Source organism: Poecile atricapillus, chromosome W (genome assembly GCF_030490865.1).
Source record: "Poecile atricapillus isolate bPoeAtr1 chromosome W, bPoeAtr1.hap1, whole genome shotgun sequence".
Classification (NCBI taxonomy): Eukaryota; Metazoa; Chordata; class Aves; order Passeriformes; family Paridae; genus Poecile; species Poecile atricapillus.
In genome coordinates this window covers 11647509-11670333 of record NC_081288.1, presented here as the reverse complement: position 1 = coordinate 11670333, position 22825 = coordinate 11647509, and the positions used below count along the sequence as shown (strand labels likewise).

General features: G+C 36.5%; 1 protein-coding gene across 2 annotated transcripts in view; it reads right to left on the bottom strand.

The window, feature by feature from the left end:
* The window catches only part of LOC131591889 (membrane-associated guanylate kinase, WW and PDZ domain-containing protein 2), a 706821-nt gene that overhangs the window by 494739 nt on the left and 189257 nt on the right, over nt 1–22825 (bottom strand). For both annotated transcript variants that reach the window (XM_058862997.1, XM_058862998.1), the window contains exon 2: nt 526–642. In XM_058862997.1, coding sequence (XP_058718980.1) covers nt 526–642 — 117 coding nt within the window. The remainder of the gene's footprint in view (nt 1–525; nt 643–22825) is intronic.

The following is a 22825-nucleotide window of genomic DNA, read 5'->3' as shown; positions in this document are numbered from 1 at the left end:
CTTAATTTCATATCTATTGGTGAAATAGCTGAATCTTGTCAATACAATGAAAACTATTTTAGAGATTTCAGAATATTTTGAATATTGGCTTACGTGGCAACAAACACATATGCAAGACACTACAAACTTTCATTGCCATTCCTGTTGCATTCAAATAAAATCTGGTATACACATTTCTTCTGTTGTCCTATTGCTTTATAAATCCAATGGATATCCACTGAACCAGCCCAGAAAACTGTTGTTTTTCTCTTTAAATTTGTGTTTTCTAAAACTACAGAAGAAATAAGATTATTATTATTCTAGAGCCAGACTTCATGAAATTACAACTTTGAAAACATCACCATTGCACAGCTGAATTTCTCAGCAGTTATGTGGAAGACTAGAACCAAACCACAAATCTATTAACAAGAAGTCTGTTTTATCCACAGACCACCTCTTCATTCATGGCAAAGGGCCTCAGCAGCATTCACCCAGATGGTCTATTGCCACTAAAATGCCAGGTTTGTCCATCTGCACCCTACTTACATGGCACTGTGCGGAGGTAGAGATTGTCTCTTATGATCTGCTGGAGCTCATGGTCCACCGAACCTTTCTGGAATCGGAGATTGAGGTAGTGACGAAGGTCCTTATCAACAATGCCTCCTGTCAGTGAAAAGACAAATGAAAGTACAATTTAAAATTATATTGCTTTGATGGAAGCAATGAATCACTTGTAAATCTTTGTGGCTCATTTTCCTTCATGTTTCTGTCATGAGGGAGAACAAAAGCACGCAGAGCTTTCTGGTCAAAGCATGTGGTTGGTACAGTATTTTTTACTATTGATACTTGTAAAGGTTAAAAACAGTTAATGACAACTGGCTAAATCTGTACAGTTCAGAAAACACATACAGGATTATGGACAGAGCTGTCAATTTTCTTTCCACACAAAACTTGAATGTATTATTATTATTATACAACTACCTACATATGTATCTAAAAAATAAAGATATTATGTTTCCCAGGACCTTATACCAATTTCCCATTTCTTATTAAAACAAAAATCTTCGTTCAAAGACTCTCTGCAGTGTTTAGTGGTTTTAGTCCTTGTGTAACCACAATAAAATGTGGCTGTACTAGGCAATCATATAAATGTTATACATTTTCTTTTATTTATTTCTGATAGAACTCACAATTGAAAGACACACTATCAAAAACAAGAGTTCATATTTTATTTCCACCATCAAAAATGTCATTACAACATCTCAGCAAAGTAGTGCAAATGTGGAAAAGACTGAGTAAAAAACCTTGTATTTGCCACTTTTACTATAACTTTAGGACAAAAGAATTTAAACTACTGTTTAGCCACTGACTGGTGTATCATGTTCTTCTATGAAAGGCATATCTATAAATCTAATCCAACATGATTAATAAGCATTTCCCAATATAGTTCCTCCCCATTTCTTTTAACCTTGAATAGGGATCCCATTTATAATTATGGAGAAGTCTATAAATAACTCAATTTCTTCTCTCTCTGAAATTCTGACATAGGAAAAATGTAGAAAATAATTTCTATATTGAGTTCTGACATATATTCCTAAGATGAAAAATTGCAGGTGGATAGATCCTTAACCTGTTGCTTCACACATGCAACCTTAAAACATTTTTTTTCAAATGGCATTTGTTATTGAACCCTCTGCCAAAAGTCTTATTGACTTAGACTATATAAAGATTTTCCTGAAAATAGGAACACATAACATCCCTATCTAATTATTTGAAAGTCACTGCAGAGCACAAATGGTTATAAATTAAAATATGTTTCTTCTTACAGCTATTCCTATTTTTCTGCCTATTATAACTCCATAATGTCGTTACTGCTGCTCTTTGTCAGTGACTTCAAAACCTTTTGTTCCAGGTTTATAAAAAGCTTATAAATAATTTCTCTCTTTAGCTAATGCCAAAAGACCCAGCACACTTTCATAATCAAAAGAAGGGGGAAAAAAGCACCCCAGCTCATAAAGCACAAAATACCTGTATGCCTGGTTCCCTGAGGCTGAGAACTTCCATATGGATCTCTTTTCTTCCAGGATCCCCAAGCTCTAACTGATCTCCTGCTTTGTACTGCTAACCCTGTTTCTTGCAATAGGTTCAGTTTGCAGACAAGACCATCCTTCTAATTTCTTTTGAGATTTCTGATGAGGCTGTAGAGAAATTCTCTGAGTCTGCTGTCCTTCATGATCAGCTGCAGAGAGTAAAGGTCCTGCAGCTCTTGCTCCAATGTACAGAACATGCCCAGTGATGCAGATGCTTTTTGGCAGCCTGAGAAAATGCCAGCTCGAGAACAGCTGTAGCCTGCCCACTGACAAACCCAAATCATTCAACTTATAACATCAGTAAGTTTAGGAACCTACACAGATTTCTGACCCTCAAAGTGCACTTTTATTTACAGTCTCTTGTTTCAAACACATTTGTTTGAAACATATTTAGTTCATTTACTTCAACATGTGCAATGAATGCACTAAAACCTCCTAACCACTTCCTAAAGAGAGTCACCTGTATTTATAGCAAATTGCATATTTCAAACTAGATATAAAAATGGGTATTTACAGGAAGAAATGCCTACAGCCTTGCATTTGTTACATGCAATTCAAAAGCAAATTTCTAACAGAAATAAACAGAAATTAAACCTTGGTGTAGAGGAAATAAAACGTAGCAGCTTCCAAACACAATGGAAACAATATAATTTTCTTAACATCTGAGTATATACTGTAGAATTTTGTTGATTTCAAAGAGCAGTCAGATTAACTACAGTCAACACATGTAAAAGTACAGATTTTCTTCTTAAAAAGCCATTCCATTCCTGAACTAATTAATGTTTTTCAATTCTTTGGGCATAAGCTACCTTTTTTTTAAAATCTGGTATAAAAATGAATTTTTCCTCCTGGAAATTGTAAAAAAATAAAATAGTTCTAGAGCCCTGAAAAATAGATGCAGTGTATTTTTAGTTCATCCTATCAATTGTCATTCTTCTGCTTTTCTCCCCTAAAAAGTTCTGTAGTTTTACCTGATGCTTTTTAAAAGCATATTGACTTGCTTTTGTGGTATTTATAGTACCTGAACTCTGGAGCAGCCTGATCTTTTTGAAGTACAATCAGGACAGCATCCTGCATGTGCACTAATGGGTCCATAAGACTTTTTGCAAGAAAACTATAGTGAATTGCAAATATGTAAACCAGCCTTGATTCATCAGCATTGAATTACAGTTTGTGTTGCAGGCTTTATAAATCAAGAACAATAATAATAATAATAATAATAATAATAATAATAATAATAATAATAATAATAACAACAACAATACTAATACTAATAATAATACTAATAATACTAATAATACTACTACTACTACTAATAATAATAATAGGACTATGCCCTCCAAAATGCTGAAAATAAGACACAGAAATTGTTAGCATTTGGTTTACTTTGGAGGAAAAGATGAACAGTGGCATTAACAGTAAGTTCATAGAAGAAGAAGCAGGGAAAAAGCATTTTTACAGTCAGTAACTACTATTTAATGGTCCCATCCAGCCCAGTTAGACAAGTGACTGACTTGGTTTCTGTAGAATTCAACTTCCATTTATTTTCTCTTTTTTGTAGAACACTGAAAATTACTGACATGTTGAGAAATTCCTGACATGAACCTAACCCCCTTCTTTTCTCTTATTCCCAGGGCACCCAGAGTGGAGGAGTTTGGGCTGGTGCTCAGGGACCACCGGTGCCCATCGCGCCGTTCCACAAATCCCGCGGCGCTGCCCCGTGGCTCCCAAGCTGGAGCTCAGAGGGAAGGAGCTCCCCAGCCACATCCTGCTCATTGCATGTGACAGCAGCAGGAAGCACTGTTGTGTGTCAGAGGGATTACACAGCTCAAGCTTTAGGAACCCAACCCAGAGACCATAATTTAAAGGGTTCTTTGGCCGCTGCCACAGGAGGAGGCTGACAACTGCATGATGGAGCATTCACTGGCTTGCAGCCATGCAGTGCTTTTATGGGTTTTTATTTTCCCTTTTTGCTGGCTTGGGGCCTGTGCTCTGTTTCAGTTTCATTTCACTCCAATGACTCCCTTTGCTTTGCTAGCTGAGAAACATAGGATGTGAATTAAATACTTCCAGTAATGATCTCTTGCATAATGTATGTGTGGTTTAGGTACAGCTACCAATCATGACAGCAAACTCATAACCATGACTGAAGTTGATTCCAGACATTATAAAATAAGACACACTTGGCTGAACTAAAAACTGCTCTGTTTGCATGTAGTACTTATGAATTTAATAAGCAAGGTATAACTTTTTACAGTATTCTAATGTATTTCTCTCATGTTTGTTTGTGTTTATAAAATCTAGTAGAGAAGTTCAATCAGAAAAGTACAATAAGGAACACACAGACAAAAGGGTACTGAATAGTTTCTAGCTCAGTAGAAGATTCAAACCTGAAGATAATTGTCATTTCCAAGAAAATGGCAGGGATAAAGGTTTATAATTTTCTCTAATTCTAATATATTATAACATTTTTTTGTAAGTTCCTGTGTGCTAACTCACTGATGCTCAAGCTGATGTCTGCACTTGCATTATACTTTCCTTGAAGAATATGTAAACATGAACATCCCTCTTGTTCCTTCAATGGTAGCTCTAAATATTTTGTTTTACCCATAACATATTTTTATTGGTGTAAATTTTCAACAAACACTTCTGACTATTCACCCATTCGTATTTGCTCATCTTGTATCATTCATAATCTCTCATTTAATTGGCTTCCCAAAATGTGGTGTGGTAATTTATTTGGAATTTTTTAACAATACAATCAATTGCATCTCATCTGAGAATAATCTGCCTTAGATATTTTATTGGCTGGGATTAAAATTTAAAATATTTCGGTTTCCCTGGCTTCTATAAATATTCCTGGTTAGAAATATCTATGTGCAAGCAAGACTTTTAGATCTATATTTGCATCTGTACATGATCTATGTCTGGGGAAACTAAAGGAAATATCTTAGTATCGTTGCTCTGTAATGATAAAGCAGACAACCTCATAAACTTTCAGTATAAACTACCTCCTCTCTTCTACTGCCCTACTTTAATCAGACTGGCTCTCCCTTTGTTTTTAACAGGCTTCTGCTTCTGACTGTAAACATTAGCCATATATCTGGCAAAATCAAATGCCTTGAACGACCTGGCTTTCATCAGCTTCAGCAGGAGCATTCTGCTGGAGAGTCTCATCCAAATTATTTATTCAGGTGGTACCTGGAGCTTTATATCTATACCATGGTGTGGGTCCATGGCCATCTGACAACAGCTCAATTTTCTTCTGCACCTCTTCAGTACAATACATGCAATTTGGTGCCTGCTGCATTAATTTATCCTTCACTGTTCACAGATAATCTAATTGACCTTTCTATAAGCAGCCTAAATGATGACCTAAATTCTTTAAATCAGCTATATCAGGAATATCTGATTTGTTAGTTCTTTTCTCTACCAATGAGATAGAAATTTCTTTTACCCAGGAAGGTGAGTGCAAGAATATTTTTTGTGACTCTCTGGGATATAACATGAAACTCATAGTCATCACAGGTAAAAAGCTGTGTGCATGGTCTAATTGCTCATTTCTGAATGTCTTTTTAAATGGTCCAGTAAGAATCCAGAATACCTGAAATTACCCTATAGAACCCATCTTAGTCATTCCAATCCTTTTAGTGAAAAGTCCTTTTTAACTTTAAACATTTCTATCATTTTCTTTCATTCTGTCATATACAACCTAATGTGAGGTGTCCTATAATTCCCCTCTTCCTGTCTTCTTCTGCAGACCCACACAACTTCAGGCTGATGCACAAAAATCAGCAATGAGCATCAGTGAGGGATGGGCACCACACAGCTGTGAGAAAGCCCACATCAGCCACAGCTCCCAAACACTCCATCCATTTATACCCTGAAAGATTTTAAGCATAAACCAAAATTTTCTGCTGTATTCCCAGGTTTTTCGCTGTATGATCCTCTCAGAAGAAGAGCACCAAAATTCCTTTTTCCCTTCCACAAGTTCAGTGATATTTTATTGTAACAAACTTAAAAAAAAAATCCTTAAGAAAGCCTTCATTAAAGAAAAAAATTATGATTACCACTACTGATCTGAATTCCTTCTGTTTGTAGTACAAATGGTACTTTTTAACAAATTAAATATGTCTTATTTTAGTACTTGATTAATGAAGATCTCAAGCATTTAAAACTTATGAGTCAGTGTAAGATGCTTTACTTTTAATAGTTTCTTTAACGGGCAACAGTTAACCAAAAAAAAATCACTTTTAAGAGAGAATAAGAAAATTCCAAGCAATATGAAACATCTTGGTTGGATTTTATAAGTGTTCATTATTAAAATACAGCCTGTAGCTAAGCCTATTATTATTTAAGGGAAATTATTCTCAACAAACTTATCTAGTGCTCAGATTAGTATGAAGATGAGTGTTGGCATTTAACTAGTCATGGTATAATGAGCATATTCAACAAGGGATGTTCCTTCAGGAATTCACGTAAAACATGTAAACACCATAACAGTAAAAAAACCAAAAAAAAATTAGTCAATTATGAGAAGCAGTTTTTACAATGCCAGACATCAGCTGAAGGTGCATTTTAGGTTAAAGCCTTTCTATTCCTCAATTAAACTGTGAACACTTCTGCCTGACTTTCACCACTACCTTCAGCCAAGTCTGCCACCTGACTTATCTGCAAAGCCTCAAACATTTTGGGTGAGATGTGAGCTATGAGCTCTGTGGAATGTGTATGACAGAGAACCAAGTGGAAATTATGCAAGAAAATCCTCATGGAGAAAATTAATTTCTTTCATATTTGAGGCTACTGCAATAAATTGTATTCCCTGATCCTTTAATGGAGATCTAAATAAATTTCAAGGTTTTGGAAAAAAAAATAGATCTTTGTATTCTTCTATGTGCTATATACAATGAAAACATTTTAAGAAATAATTTATTGATGGGAAATGGCCTTCTCTTTCATAGCCTGCTATTTTGTAGTCTTTCTCTTTGGGTATGGATTATATTACTAATATTTTTGCTTATAGATCTTTTATATTATATATCATACATATGTATCATATTTTTAACCATTAGACTTGCATCCATAGCTTAATCCTTTGATTTCTTTCTCCTAGCATTTTAAATTCAAAATTTTAAAATACAAGATTGTAGGATTTACAGATTAAACTGGATGGGGATAGCACTACATACAGACTCTATTAAAAAAACTGCAATAAATTCTAGCCAATGAGTGATTTTCTCCACTATGAGAATTCATATTTGGATGAATGTCCCTGTACAAATACGTAATTCCCTAATCTCTACAGATGACATATTCCACCTGCTCTCCGCAGACCAAATGACAGGCTGAGGTTTGCACTCTTTGATCTTCTCAGAAGAGAAAGTTTCCACTTTGTTTCTGAGAAAAGAGGAGTCCTCACTGCCTAAGGACACCCTGTGTCCAGCTCACCACTGTGTTACCTGCCTTTGTTGTACCTTCTGGGGTAGTCTGAGGACCAGATAAACAGGATACCCTGGAGCAGCCACAAATAAGATCAGCACCACGGGGGAAGACTGATTCTAGGAAGACTGTAAAAGCGTATCATTCCCTGGTTTATTTTCTTAGTTTTTGTGGCTAGCCTCAAGCCTCTGTTTGAAATGTGAAGACATAAGTGTGCAGTGTGCTGGAAGCAAAAATGTGGTTTGTAATGATACAGAGAGGCTGTGTCAGCAGGAGAATCAACTGAGCCAAACACATCTGCATTTTGTACTTTACCTCAGATTGCTGAACTTCAGCTCTTATTACAATAGAGAGCTCCACTCCTCGTGGCCACAGAGTTTTCCATTGCAAAGGCAGCTGCAGCACCTTCCAAAGGCTGCTAGCAGCATGCAATGTGGACTTTCTAATATCAAAGTTACCCCAAGTCAACCTCAAAATATGGATATTTACCCAGTAAAATAATTTTGTACCTTTTCTATTTAGAGGTACTTTGTTTTGTTTTCTTCAGTTCAGCACAGTTCTAGATTGAAGTTGCTGGGAAATGCCACGATTTAACTGGCTGGTAAAAAAAATGTCCAGCTGTCATTCCTGTAACAGAGAGGACAGTTTGGGGCACTTTGCTTTCAGAATACTCATCTTTTATTTGGTGTTAATAGGTGCATAAATAAAGTGATGTTCAAATAATGCTGCTGTTCTCTGCAAAGACTGCCTGGAAATGAACTGCCTTTAACTCCAGTTTTGCAAATTTGCTAAAGCTAATTATGAACCAGCTGTTTGTAGAGGCCTCCTGTTTATCAATGATTTGATTTTTAACTTACACAAAAATTTTAATGACTGCTCCTGAGATATTTAAAAGAATCTTATTGTTCCTACAAGACTTACTACAAGGCAAATAATTATCCTTACAAATGTTTTTGACAAACATAAAATTGTAAGAGATTATACATTTGCTCACAAAATGAGAATGTCAAAACCCACACTCAACCTGTGCAGTCATATAGAAGCCAGCAATATTTGCACAGATAGGTTTCTCTTGAAATTTGTACATATTTACAGGAGCCTTTACTAGCAGTCAAACACTACCTGGCATTCAGATGCTCCCACTCCAGAAAATCTTCTATTTGGTCAAAGGGTGTCACAACAGAGTATGAAATTTGCTAACACCAATGTTTGCTATGTAACCAAGCTCTCAAATACAGCTCCCAAAGAAAGTTCTAGAAACTGACTTGAAGAAGCCAGTTGAAAAAAGGAAATAATACATCTTATTGGTATTCTTCTAAAGACAAAGCCTCTTTGAAAACTGATGGCTCATAAAGATGAAAATGCACAGAACAGGTTTAACCAGAGATTGACTGTATTGGACTAAAAACATTTGAACAGACTAGTAAGGCTGGTTTTTGCTTCAGAAAAACACTTACATTGTTATTTGAGTTGTATATATTTCCAGGAAATATATTTCTATTCTGAGAAGTTCTATATTAGTCAAAAATGTCCAACAGACAAATTTAATTAATGAGGAAAAAAATGACATAAAGTTGTAAGAATTTTATTTTTATCAAACTGTAGCAAAATATTTTTTATATGTTCACTTGGAAGAAAAAAAAAAACCTAAGTGATGTTTATTGAGATGCTCATTAGAAAAAAAGAGACAAATTGATTTCTCTGAAAAATGCAGCATTAATTTGTAATACACAGTAATGGAGATAATGGGGGCCTGGTTTGTTCTGGCTGGATACAAATTATGCCTCACTGTGTCAGTGGAAATCTCTGTGCTTTAAGGGTGACTCACCCAGCACCAAAACCCTGCAAGCTCCCTTGGGGTCAGCTGGTGAATGCCCAGAGCACCTGGAAGAAGGGCCTGCTCAGACAATATTGCTCAGGAGCAGCCACACCCATGTCCCTTGTGTCACCTCTGCTGTGCACATCCAGAGCCCCTGCAGTCCCCTCTGAGCTCCATTCTGGGCCACCCAGGAGCCTGTGCTGGGAGCCACATGGAGGGACTGACACTCCTCGTGAAGATTCTGTCCTACAACTTCTATTACCCACCCTAAAGCAGAACTTGTATGTTCAAATTTCTCTTCCAGTGGAAAAACATTCTCCTGTCCTTGCTTTGCAATGGGAAAAGCCAGCTCCTCACAAAAGTAGACAGAATCTGCTCCTCACCTTTAATGGAAAATTACTGTTCTGTCTAATACTCTTTTTCTATTAATACATCAGTACAACTGTTCATCTACTAGGGACACAAATATTCTTTTTCTCTAATACTCTTTTCATTTTATCTTTGTGGAAGACAACTGTGATGGAGCTTTGAGGTCTGACATGTATTTAAATAAAATATGGAAGGCTGAATTGGAATAGTGGCATTATTTTACCAGACTTGAATTATTTGAAAGGTATTTTACTTAAATCGTAGCTGCACAATTTTAATTGCTTGAGATAGAGACTTATTTTCCTTACTTCTGGAAATAATATTGCCATATTAATAGGCTGTGAATTATGTGCTGACATTTTGTAAAAAGAAAAAATTAATCTGGGTAAAAGAATCCCAGTAATACACAATTTATGAGGGAAGTAAGCTCACAGAGGTTACCACTGTAGGAGTTCTAATAATAGTTTAAAAATATGATTTAGGTTGGTATCTGAATCATGGCAGCCCAGTTTTTTAAAGTCTTTGTAGCATCTCAGTCTGAACTCACAATGTACCATTAAAAAACACTACCATAATACATTACTGTCTTGCTTTCAGATAGTCATAAATAGCACAACAGCATTTTGCAGACTTTGTACTCAAGAAACTTGTCGATTGCAAACTCAATTTTGCAATAGATAATCTGAATTTTTCAGAGTTCACAAAATTATTGATAATCTTTGAATTGCATATATGTTACCAAATGTGTCTCCTTTTCTGAAAATGCTATTTTCAAGAATCAAGGGACATGGCACTCATATCAAGTCAAAACAAAAGTAAAAAGCTGAGAAAAAATTAAAAGAGGAGATGCTTTGCAGCTGTTATTTGGCAATGGGAAATTAAGGCAACACAAAACATACAAATAAGCCTGAGGCTGAGAAGGCATCCTCCAGTTTTATAAACACCACAATACTCAGTTAAGTGTCTCAGCCCTCTGTATTTCGCTTGTGTGGGATGTTCCTCTCAGCCTGCAGCCCACAGTGGCACCACCTCGCAGTTACTGTCGAGTTAACCAGGACAGTCAGAACATTTCTCAGCACACAAAACCAAAACAAGTCATGCTGGAAACTGAGGAAGGTCCCCAAGCCAAGAGCAGGCGAGTGCCTCGGTGTGTTGAGAGGCCACAGGACCAGTGGATGCAGTGTTGAGCCCTTGTAGGAAAACACTGAAGCACTGATATGTTCTGCACACTAAGAAACCTGCTCTTCAGACAAGACAGAAGAGAGTGAAGACACTGGAGTGCCTCAGGTCACCTGTAACAAGTTCTGCTCTACTAGTGGAATAGGTCATTATTAGGCTTAAAAACAAATCAAACTAGACTAACAGTAGATGTACTATTTGGAGATTTACAAGAAGACCATACTGTAAATTCCACTGAAAGGGAATTAACACCCTACTTAGGTGTTAATTAAATATAACAATATTTGTCATAAAAGCACTCAGCTCCAGGTACCAGAACATTTCACATCAGAGAACTATTCCACAGGATCACACTCTGGGTCATTATGTTTGGTGGTCTGTCTCTGAGAAACATTTTGTCAAAGCAAAAAAAGAAACATCATAGTCTGGTTGTTCTGGCTCTTGCAACGTGGCAGGGCAGACACCCTCTCTAATTCTGCCTCTGAATCACTCCCACTGAGGATGCAATTCCTACAGTCGCTTTTTTTTTTTTACCCATATGGAAAGGAAAAATCTTCCTACTTGTCTCAGAGATAGGCTGGCAGGATGAAATGAAAGCAAATAAATAACCACAAAATACAACATAGAGATTTGTAGTTGACAAAACAAATGATTGCCATGTACTTACTGATGAAAGAGTTTTCTAAGCATTGCAACACTGTTCTTCACTTCTAGGCACAGCCAGACCATGAGCCCATGTCTCTGGGTCAGACAAAAATAGTAGATCCCCAGCACACAAACACAATGAAGCTTCAAATTAGCCTGTTCCCAAAAACCTACAATAACAGAACTCATTTTTAAAACAAAAAAAAAAAATTATATTTTTTTTAATGCCACTCAAAAGACCCTTCAAAATTACTGTATGTGCTGCCAATAGAGCAATGTCTTTTTGCCATCAAAGATACCTTTTGTGCAGAATGGTGCTTTAGCATGAAAGACAGCACTTGGTCTTGGAGCACTGAACCAGCTGCTCGGTGCATGAAGAGGCTGCTATATTCTGGGACAGTCTCACTTGGTTAGCTGAGTCCCCTCGTGCTGATTTAATTAGCACTGCTGGAAAATGCAAATGACCAAAAGAGACACTGTGTATTGTGCAAAATTAGATTGTGAAAAATGTGTGCTTACATAATATGTTTCAACAGAGAAATAAAATGCTCCTGTTCCCAGAGCTGTAGGCAGGCAGATGGTGGGCACTCCAGCAAGATCATGCACTCTGCCTGCAGAGACACAATGCCCTCAACCTCTGGGGAAGAGACTGCTGCTGCATTTCTCTAATACCCCAGTCTGCTGAGCCACAGAGCAAAACACACAATTACAGCCGGACTAAAATTGCTCACTCTGCATCCCCAGAAGCAGAAAGGTGTCACAACAGGGGACAAAAATGAGATGACAGAGCTGTAGGTTCATTTTGTTACCCTTCAGGCACATTGTCCCCATGGCTATGATCTACTGGACTGAAATCAATACAGTCTGTAGTTCAGGAGTATGCTTAGTTGTTTTGCACAGAATTTATTACATTTTCACAGTTGTTACTTAATTAAAAGAGAAAACTGGAGGGCTAAAATCATGGGACAATAAAGAATTTGGCAAGCCACTGAGGTGTGGATTAATAGTTACACATTTCCAGTTCTATCTGTGCATGTTAAGGTCAATATCAGTCTGCATATGGTACAAAGCCATTTCAAGAGCCTCAAACACGAACATTATCAAGCAGGATGTGCCTGTAATTTCACCTGCCTTTCTCTGGTGAGATTTTGATGCATACCCCATAAAGTATTAGAGCTGTACTTTCCTAATGCCATTTCCTTCATTTAGAGCTACAGACCTAATATACTGTAAGTAAATATTACACCATATAAGAAATGCTAGCAGTCAATTTACCTTTTTCTATTTTTAACATGCTTGACAGTATTAAACTAGCATGCAGAGATAATGGAGAGTTTTATGGTTTTAAATCAGAAAGCTAGTAAAAATTTTCTGTTTCTCTAAGACTGCAATAAAAAAGGAAATTAAAACAATAAAAGGCCAGATTCTTGGACGCTTGCACAGCTATATTAAAGAAAATTTTTGTTCATCTCATGTATTCTCTTCTACACACTTGGAGACTGAAAGGAAACAGAATAACTTCAGTATTTGGCTTTAAGTATTTTACTTTTATCCATTTGGAAACATTATTGTGAGGCCTCATGGACAAATACTGGTGAACTTGGGCCTCATATGCAGAACAGTGCTAGTGTGCAAGTCAGATTGTTTACTCATCCTATAATAACAAGCTCAAATAATGCTAATGCTAGAGTAGGTCTGCATTCAGATTTTTGGATATAAGGTGTCAGAGCAGAAAAAGCACATGGTTACATTTAGGGACTCTACAAGTGTCTCTTGCTTTAGGAAGACAAGAAAAGGATGATGGCACAGGATGAAACAATGACTTTAAAATGCATATTTAATGCAAAAAATAAGCCATATTATCCACTGCACATTAGGAAGGAGTTTTTTGTTTCAGGAGTCCCTTCAGACTAAAACATGCTAAGGGCTCAATTTGAATGTTGAGGTTGCTTCTGAAGGCTCCTTGAGCTGCCAAATGATGCCCCAAAACTGTAAGTTAGTTTACATGGTAGAAGAACTCAAAGATTGCATTGGACTTGATCAATGTAATTTCTCAGAAACTCAGAAACTGAAAAAATAGTGCAGCTTGGGGATCAGTATTAATAGAGAACAGGTCCTGCTGGCCCTGCCAGCCACGCTGAGTCCTCAGGAGAAGTGAACTCCACAGGACCAAGGCTCTTGCTGTCCCAAACAAGCAAGTATTGGGTCTGTATAAACCTGCATGAACCTAACACATCTGCATCTTTATACCTCTTTCTTGCAAGAGATGTCAGATTTAAAGAAATGCCTCATAAAAAAGGAAAAATCTATACATGTCTGTATAAGTATAGCACAAGCCAACTGCCCTAAGGACCTTCAGACTCTGTAATACTGAGGGGAAGAAATATTTGTGCTAGCAGTCAAAGAATATTATAAAAAAAATAGAGACTCCCTGCTAATGATCAGATTTTTTTATTTGCACAAATAACAAGTTGCAATGGTGTCAGAATGTCAGTTTAACTCCGATTCAGAACTAGTCTCTACATCAAAATAGTGAACTCCTAAGGGGGAACATATAGAGCAGGGGAACTCTACTGACACAGTGAGGGGAGTGAAAGTCACATTCATCCCAGAAAAAAGAAAGAAACCAAAATATTTCAAAAAGTTATGAATGTGTTGATGTTGGTTGAAGCTTGGAGCAGAGCATCAATGGCTGGCTGTTTAGAGACTGACTTCAGTTAAAGCTATGATCATATTCCTGAGGTGAATTCAGAAGTATTCCACAAAAGCATCTGATTTTTGGTGCTTTAATTAAACAAATAGAGGAAAGACATTTCAGAGAGAATTGAGTAGAGCAGTCTGTCCTGTACTGCAGTCTGGAGGCATCTTTTAATCAGCAATAGACCAAAGACACCATGAAAAGGGGATCTGAGTTTTGTTCTTAAGGAACACATAAAAGATGTACTAATTCACCAGTTGTCAAAGAAGAGCTGGCAGATGCCCTTATTCAGAAAGGGAATAGTCAGTGTATGAAGCTATCAACTTATTTTGGTTGGAGATATTTCAGCAACAAAGGAATGCTATACATCAAGGAAAACCAAGAGGAAAGCTAACTTCTGAGGATGCTGCCAGCACTATAGCATCTCCTAAAAAGTACCAACTAGTCTAAGCCCATATACTCATGGTGGGCCTGTCAGAGTTGGCTATTTTATCTTCAGCCAAAATGAATCCAGCCTGCATTTTGTGATACTGATCTGGAGGATGAACTCAAGTATAAAATTAATTTCTCACTGCAAATGTTTTCCTGCTAGAAATTCCTTCTTTTCATGCTATACTAACTTATTCTATGTGTCTTGTTTTGGCTGCTCTTCTGCAAGCCTAACAACTATCTGTTGCCCTAACAAGTACCCCAAAACACACTCATTACTATTGCTACTTTCATCATCATCATCATTACCATTATTATTAATATTAATGCCTGTATTAATCTGTGACAAAAATAGAACACCACAAAGGGAAAAAAGATGCATTTTGGGATAGCAGCCAACTACTACAGCACAAACAAGAAAAAAATTATACTGAAAAATGCTGGATATTAGAAATAATTTATTCAGAGCTTCAGATTCAAACTAGCCAGGCTGCCAAAGGCTACTGAAACAATGATTGGGTTAGAAAAATGTCACTGAGCAATATTTATGTCTCTAAACATGGAACTGAGCATGAAACAGCCTTAAGATTACTTCTTTTCTGTTTTAAGGCAAACTACATTTTTTGAATTTCTGCATCGAAAACATGGGGAATTTAAAAGTATAACGCAGAGAAGTCATATCTGTCATTTGGTGGCTGCCGATTTAGAAAGATCAAAAACCACCCCAAACATGAACAAAGGTATGCAGTTGTATTTTAGGATTACAGATACTAGTACTTGATGTTCAAGTTCAGCAAAACCCTTTAGGTCCTTTAGTCTGACCTCCCACATGTTGCAGGATATTCTATTTCAACCAATACAGTGACCCCTGTACTAAGCCTATTAATTCATGTTGCTGCTGCTGTTTCCAGAAACATTTACAGGCTTGAAGATGAGAAAAGCTAGAGACCCTTCCCTTTTTTTGTGGTGAATTCATTTGCCTTACTCTTAAAAATGTATGCCTTAATTTTAATTTGAATGTCTCTGACTTCTGTTTCCAGTCCTTGCCTTACAATACCCCTCTCTCCCTTCAATAATTAAATACCCATAACTGCTCCATGAAAAGTTTATGTTACAAATTAAACCACTTTCTTTCTCCTTCATCCTCTTCCTTTCCCTGTTCTTCTTTTTTTTTTTTTTTTTTTTTTTTTTTTCCTTTTTTCCTGTTAATGTTGAGCTGAACAAACTGAGGGAACAAATTTCTCTGTTTTTATCTCTTGGAGATTTTCCCTGCAGCTGATTACTAATTTGTCTACAACACATACAAAGATAAGAACAGAACTAACACAGACCCCTCACTACCTCACCAAGAGCCACAGGACCCATGACTGCACCACCACTGGAACTGAAGGAAATCTGATGGTACTTGAGAGGAATCAAATGAAATGAACTCATGGCTCTTCTGAAAAGCCTCTCATTTGTTCACAGAGCCAATAGAACCCTGTGTATTTAATAGTATTTCAGTATCAGAACAAGAAAGCTTGTAATGATAATGAAATAGGCTGCCACAGGACACAGAAAAAGAGAGGATTCAACACAACTACTTAGGACAAATAGGAAAACTGCAATACAATAGGAATTATTTTATTAAAACCATAATTCATGGCATTCAATGGCACAGGTGACCAGTAAGAAATATGCTCTGTTTGAAAAGACAAAGGTATTTACTATGATTTCAAAGTCAGCCACTAAAATAGGAGATGGGAGTATTTCAAAACAAAGAAGAAAAATGCTTGCAAGAAATAACAATAAAGTCTTAAACATTATTTCCTGCATGAAAACTGAACTTTCGTTTTTCTGCACAAACACCTCTAAAAATTCTAATTTGCACTTACTGATATAGTTTCATAGTTTTCACCTACTTGCCTAAAGTTTGTAGGTACTGATATCCCTAAATGGTGAAGTGGCTTATGACACAAAAGAAACTCTGAATTTAACAGCACAAAGATGCTATGGTAGATTTACATTTATTGTTATTACTGAAAAAACTCATTTTCTTAAATCTTTGAAATTTAGGAAAATAAGGAACTGCAATTTGATGAGAAAAAAATATTTTCAGATGTGCTGTCACTGAGATTCCCTATCCCCAATTTGTTCTTTTTGTTGTTTTTTTTTTTTCTCTAGTAGATATTTGAACAAATTTAAAATGAGAATAAAAATATTTAAAGTTTTACTTTTAGTTGTATACATATGGGAAGGCCAATAGAAAATTATCTCCTTTTTATTATTAATAATTCTTCTGTTATTGCCCATGTTTAATAACAGGGACTGATCTGATGCTGCAGATAAAAAATATGTGATGTTATAGAATATTGAGTGAAAAACTGTAAACAATTATACCATTAACGAATACCAGGAGATACCTGTGCACAAGGGACAGTTAACACTATTCAATAGTTAATAATGCCATATTAACTGGCATTTCACTGCTTCTGAAGGCTTAATTGTCTGACATTAACATTCTTATTGCACTCAAGGGATGTTCTTTACACCACTCCTTTAGCTAAGGCAAATGTTATTGCAGCTAGGTTGCTTGTCCTTCCCTATCCCCAAAGCACTCTGTTGATGGCTAAATAGCTGCTGCACTTACAGAGGAAAATATGTATTGCTGATGAGCAGGACAAAACAATGAGAAAACTATTCTGATGAACACAAGATGTGTGTTGAAATTTCCAAACTCCTTTTGGCACACCACAGAAGACAGGACACCATTTTTCTGGACAGGATTGTATTGGTCCTTCTACTTAACATGATTTTTCAAATGAAGTATAATTTCATTTTCACATTTATTTTCCTGTACATGTAAGTCCCTCAAAAATGGAAGATACAGCAGTCAGTGTCCACAGAGCAGATCATAGATTATCCAATGTGACAATTAGTTTTCTCACAAATTCTCTCAGTTTAGAGTAATAATAACCTTTCTCTGCTTTTCCTAGATCATGCCCTAAGCTATGGCACATTTCTATAGTGATGGGTGTGGTACAGCTCTCACACCTTTTCCATAATTTAAACCTTTTTCATAGCCAAGGTCTTCTAGGATAAACAGGTGTTCTGATGTCTTCCTGCATCTGAAAAACTGCTGACCTGCCCAACTAAAGTGACACTTCTGTGAGCTGATTCCTATGGCAAATCATAAAGGAGAAAGAAGAAGAAGAAAAAAATCCTAGACTGATGCAGGAAAACATGACACTAGCATTTAGAACATGGTGTCTGATAAGACTGCCTGCAGTCCACTTGCGAACTTTGCACCAACAATCTTTTCACTCCTTCCCATGCATTTCCCTCCATCCCAAACATTTTGGCATAATTCTTATTTAGATTTCATGCTGGGACAGTTAACTTCCTAGCCAAACTGTCAACAAAAATTTGCTAAAGTATCCATCAAGCTTCATTTTAAACTTCATTTTACAATGCCACATGGGAAGTGAATAAGCTTATAAAGTTTTTCTTGTATTTTGCTAAGAATATCACTTTGATTCCTTATCTAACTAAGGACACAACATTGACTAAGTGACACAGAAACTAGGATCTTTTCATTCATTCTATTCAGGCATTTATTGAAATGTCAAATCTGCACATTATATAGTGGTGCAACCAGAATCAGAATTTAAGGCTAAATCTGTATTGACTGGTCTTCCAAAATGTTTAATTGGGAAAAAAAAAAAAAAAAAAGGTATTGCTGTAAACGGAAGTGCTTTTTTCCACAGAGCACTAGGAACATTCAATAAAGAAGACATATGGATGCATTTTATGCCATCAAAAAATAATGTTCAAAATCATCTCTAGAGACTTGAGAATCCATTAGAAGCTGTTTTGGTGGGGTGAAAAGTGAAGTATTAAAATAAATAAAATATGTATGAATTCTAGTAAGTCAGCTCTCCAGTTCCTTAACTTCTAACCTTTTAAAATCTTAAACCCAGACTTTTTTTCTACAGAAGTTTCCAGCTGAAAGAATTACCTTAAAATCAAGGTGTTCTGCACTACTACCATTAGCTGGTAACATTTTTTAAAAGTCTTTCTGTAGTGACCCATGTATGACTCAAAAATAGCTCCTTTATTGCAAAACTATTTTCAGAGCTGCACATGGCTCAGGGGCCTCCAGCATAAGGAGGAAAAGGATCTGCTGGAATGATCCCAGTGAGGGTCATGAGGATGATCCGAGGTCTGGAGCACCTCTGCTTTGAAAGCAGGCTCAGAGAGTTGGGGCTGTTCAGCCTGGAGGAGAGAAGGCTCAGGGAAGAGGGTGGATGTAGATTAGAGATAAGGAAGAAATTCTTTCCTGTGAGGGTGGTGAGGCTCTGGGAACAGGCTGCCCAGAGAAGTTGTGGGTTCCCCATCCTCTGGGAGTTCAAGGCCAGGTTGGATGGGGCTTTGAGCAAACAGGTCTAGTGAAGTGTCCCTACCCATGACAGGGGGACTGGAATGAGATGAACTTTAATTTCTCTTCCAATCTAAACCATTCTAGGGTTCTATGATTATTACAGCGTGCTTCTGGCAGGAGAACGGTGAGTTGGATGACCCAGTTTAAGTTAACAGGAACAACCTCAGTTCGTGGTCTGCTGCACTAGGAAGACTTATTCAGATTACTGTACATATCAGCACACAGAAAACCTGTTGAAGATTTACTAAAATCCTTGCTTCATTTGTTGCTTTCTACTTTCTGAACAGTCAATCACAACAGCTATATCCTTTATATTAGCCTTTTTATTTATGTCCTTTATATTTTATGGGTGCCCAGCATGACCTGTCCAATGCTTAACTACATCCTAACCCTTTCTTTCAGCAAGTACTTAACTGAATGCCTTACAAAAAAATCTTAATTTTTAGGCACAAGCACAAAACACTGGTAACTTTCTTAAACTGTGAAAAAATGAGTGACTACTTGCAAAGAATTTTCAAGTCAGACAGAAGTGTGAGACTATTCATTAATGCATAAAACAGAGTCCTGTGAATGGAGATGAAACATATCAATTCCACTTCTGACTGACATCACTTGACCCTTCTCCTGATGTCCCTTTTTCTAGCTGGTGCTACCAAGGAGAACATGTACACCTCACACCACAAAGAACTACTTTAAACCATGTACAGGTCCTTGTTGTCTTTTAGTAACTGCATCTGATGTGCTTTGAGCCCAATAAAAGAAAAAGATGTAACATACCTGACTCTAGGTATGTTACACTTTAGGTCCAAAAAGCCCCAAATGGGATTCTTGGCTTCATGGTTTGAAAATTCCTCAGGCACGTACATTTGTTTAATGACCAATGTGGTTATGACTCAGCAGAGGACCCCAAGATTCTCACCAAACTACATCTAAATTTAGAAAATGGATGAGAATAAAATCCTCTTACTCAGATGTGCCTAATCCACAAGTGTACCTTCATCTTTCACGTTTTAGAGATTAAAATAATGACCACTTGAAGTAGTTCTTCCTTCTCACATTCCCTTCTTACACATCCTTCTTATACAATTTGGTTGCTCTACTCTGTCCTCACATTCCCCTCTTGGGATCAGGGGACTAAAATGTGAACACTACTGTTCTCAACCTGCAACTACTTAAAGCCTTTAATGAATATGAAAATAAAAAATCTAATGAAGCTTGGCCTTACAAAAGGAAAACAGACCTACTGAGATTTTTCAGTAACTTCTTATGTTGTATCTGTAAGACCTTCTAATTCAATCACCTGTGTATGGGTGACTTTCCTTTCTTGCTTTGTCCCCAACACACTACCAATGGGCTAATTTTATTCCTGGATTGCATTTACACAATTAATTGCCTCTCAATACAAAGCAACAGACATTCCTCACCGTCATCCTGTCATTAAGAAGAAGCACCAAGCTTTCTGCTTGCCCAGATTTCTACCAGTGATTTTTTCCTGGAAGGAAGGTCCTCTTGATAGGATTCCTCACTCCTCATGGAGGATATTCTGTTGACAATATTGTATTTTCTAAAGTTTGTGTAGAGCTGGAAAAGTTTGCACCCAAAGTCCACTCTTTATCAAAAATAACTGCCCTGAAGTCAACCAAACTGCACAGATGCTGCATAAGTAGGTAATAGGAATTGGAAAATACAGGTAATTCACATTTCAAAAAGAAAAACTCAATATAGGTACTGTGGGCTATTCTTAAACTGGTAACATAACTGGGCAGTACAGCTTTTCCCAGACATTTTCACAAGAAATCAAGTGAAGTTTGGCTCTTACTTTTTTTTTTTTTTTTAATTTAAAAACCTTTCTGTGACTTCTTTTGATATCAGTACATTGTGGAGAAGCAGATAACTTTCAAGATGAGACTTTTAATTGTGATTTTTACCACTCAATAACCTGCCATGTAGTCATAAGAATTTTTAATTTTTTCTTCTGAATTAGAGAGTTTTAATTACAGTGCTGAAACATATAAGAACAATTGATCTAGGAAATTTTAAATAATTTAAAATACATTTTGTAATAAAAAGTGAACAAAAATACCTATTTGCAAAAATGTTAAAATAAAAAAAATACATTCACCTTGTGCATGAATTATAGTGTACTGAGAGGGCACATGTAGAATTAAAAATCAGATGATATTAAAATGCAATTAGGAAATCATAATTATACACTAAACAGAGACAAAAAAGACAAGGGATAGCTTCCTATCTCAGCTGTTCAGGGTAAATGAACTCAATACAGACTCCCCCCACAACACATTGAAACTGCAGTCTTTTGTAGAGCTATGTAATTGCTTAAGATAGCAGCAGCTGCTCAGAGAAGCTAAAAGCTGGTATTGGTTAAGCAGTTTATTCCTGATTCTGGATGGCAGTTCTTTAGATCTCCTAAGAATGGTTTCAGTTTTTTCTCTGTATCTGAGTCAAAAGACATCCAAGGCAAGAGTGGATGCTAAAGGCTCGTTATTAGTGCTAATAAACTGGAATCAGTTTGGATGCTGCAAAGACAAACTCATTGCTGCCCCTCTTGCCCAGCCACTGCCAGATCCACAGCTCTTGCTGCAGGGCACTGGCTGCCTTGGACACCCTATGTGGTCAATGCAGAAAAGGAAAATTTCTGCAAGAAAAGGTCTGACCCTGAGGAACAGGTCTTTGCTCTCTTTCCAGAAACTCTACTGGGATCTCCACTGAGAACAACCACATTTAAATGGTGAAGAAACAGTTATTCCACTGTTATCAGCTGTGGTATGTGGAATATAAATATAATGGTTGTTCCATTGCAAAATGGCATTTAGTCTGTTTTAGTGGTTTTCTGTTTGCTGTTGGGTTTTGGTTCTACTGTTTTGTTTTTTGGGGGTGTTTTTGTGGTTTTGTTTTGTAGCTCTTACAGCCTTGGTTCCAGGAATCATGAGAACAGCAAAATCTAGAAGCTATTTTATCTAAGCTACTTAGAAATTGCAAGAAACAGTTTGAAGAGGCATACTTCCCCTGGAAAATAGAATATGTTAGCTTAGAAAAGTTTAAACACCGGTACAGTTATATTTCTGCTTGTAATGGGTTCACCTAAACTGAGATGTCTGTGCATTTATGTAAGTGAACAAACTTTAATTATTCATTATGAGAATATTAATGTTTTGCACATTATACATAATCTTAACCTACTTGTTTGTTGAAGTATCTGGTAATTTCTTCTTTACTCATAAATTCTTTTAGAAAACAATGATTTCTCTCACCAAGACAGAAGTTTCAGGTAGGACCTGGAGTAGTGTGGTCACTGTGTAGAATGGCAGTTTATTTTTTCTCCATTTTTAAATACAGTTTTGACCTAATTGTCTGAAGTCTAACGTGAAATAATTATTTCTACTTACACAAGTCTGCTAACACAAATGACAAATTTGATATGACAACTGGATATTCTCATGGCATGCTGGTGACTCATGTGTCCTCTAATCCAAGTCTCAGGCCAACATTTTATCATTGTTCTTTAGAGAGTGAAAAAAAATTGCACACAGAAAATGTTTCAGGTCTTAACTATATACACATTATTTAGAGTTAAGTTTAATCAGCTTTTTATGTTCTAAATTTCCATTTGAATAAAGTATGTTTAGTGTAAATACTAGTTACTTTTGTTCAGTGCAGAAGAATGAGTCCATGCAAAATGTTTTTCCAAAAATAATTTCCAAAAATTAATGTAATTTTAATCCTCTGGATGACAAATC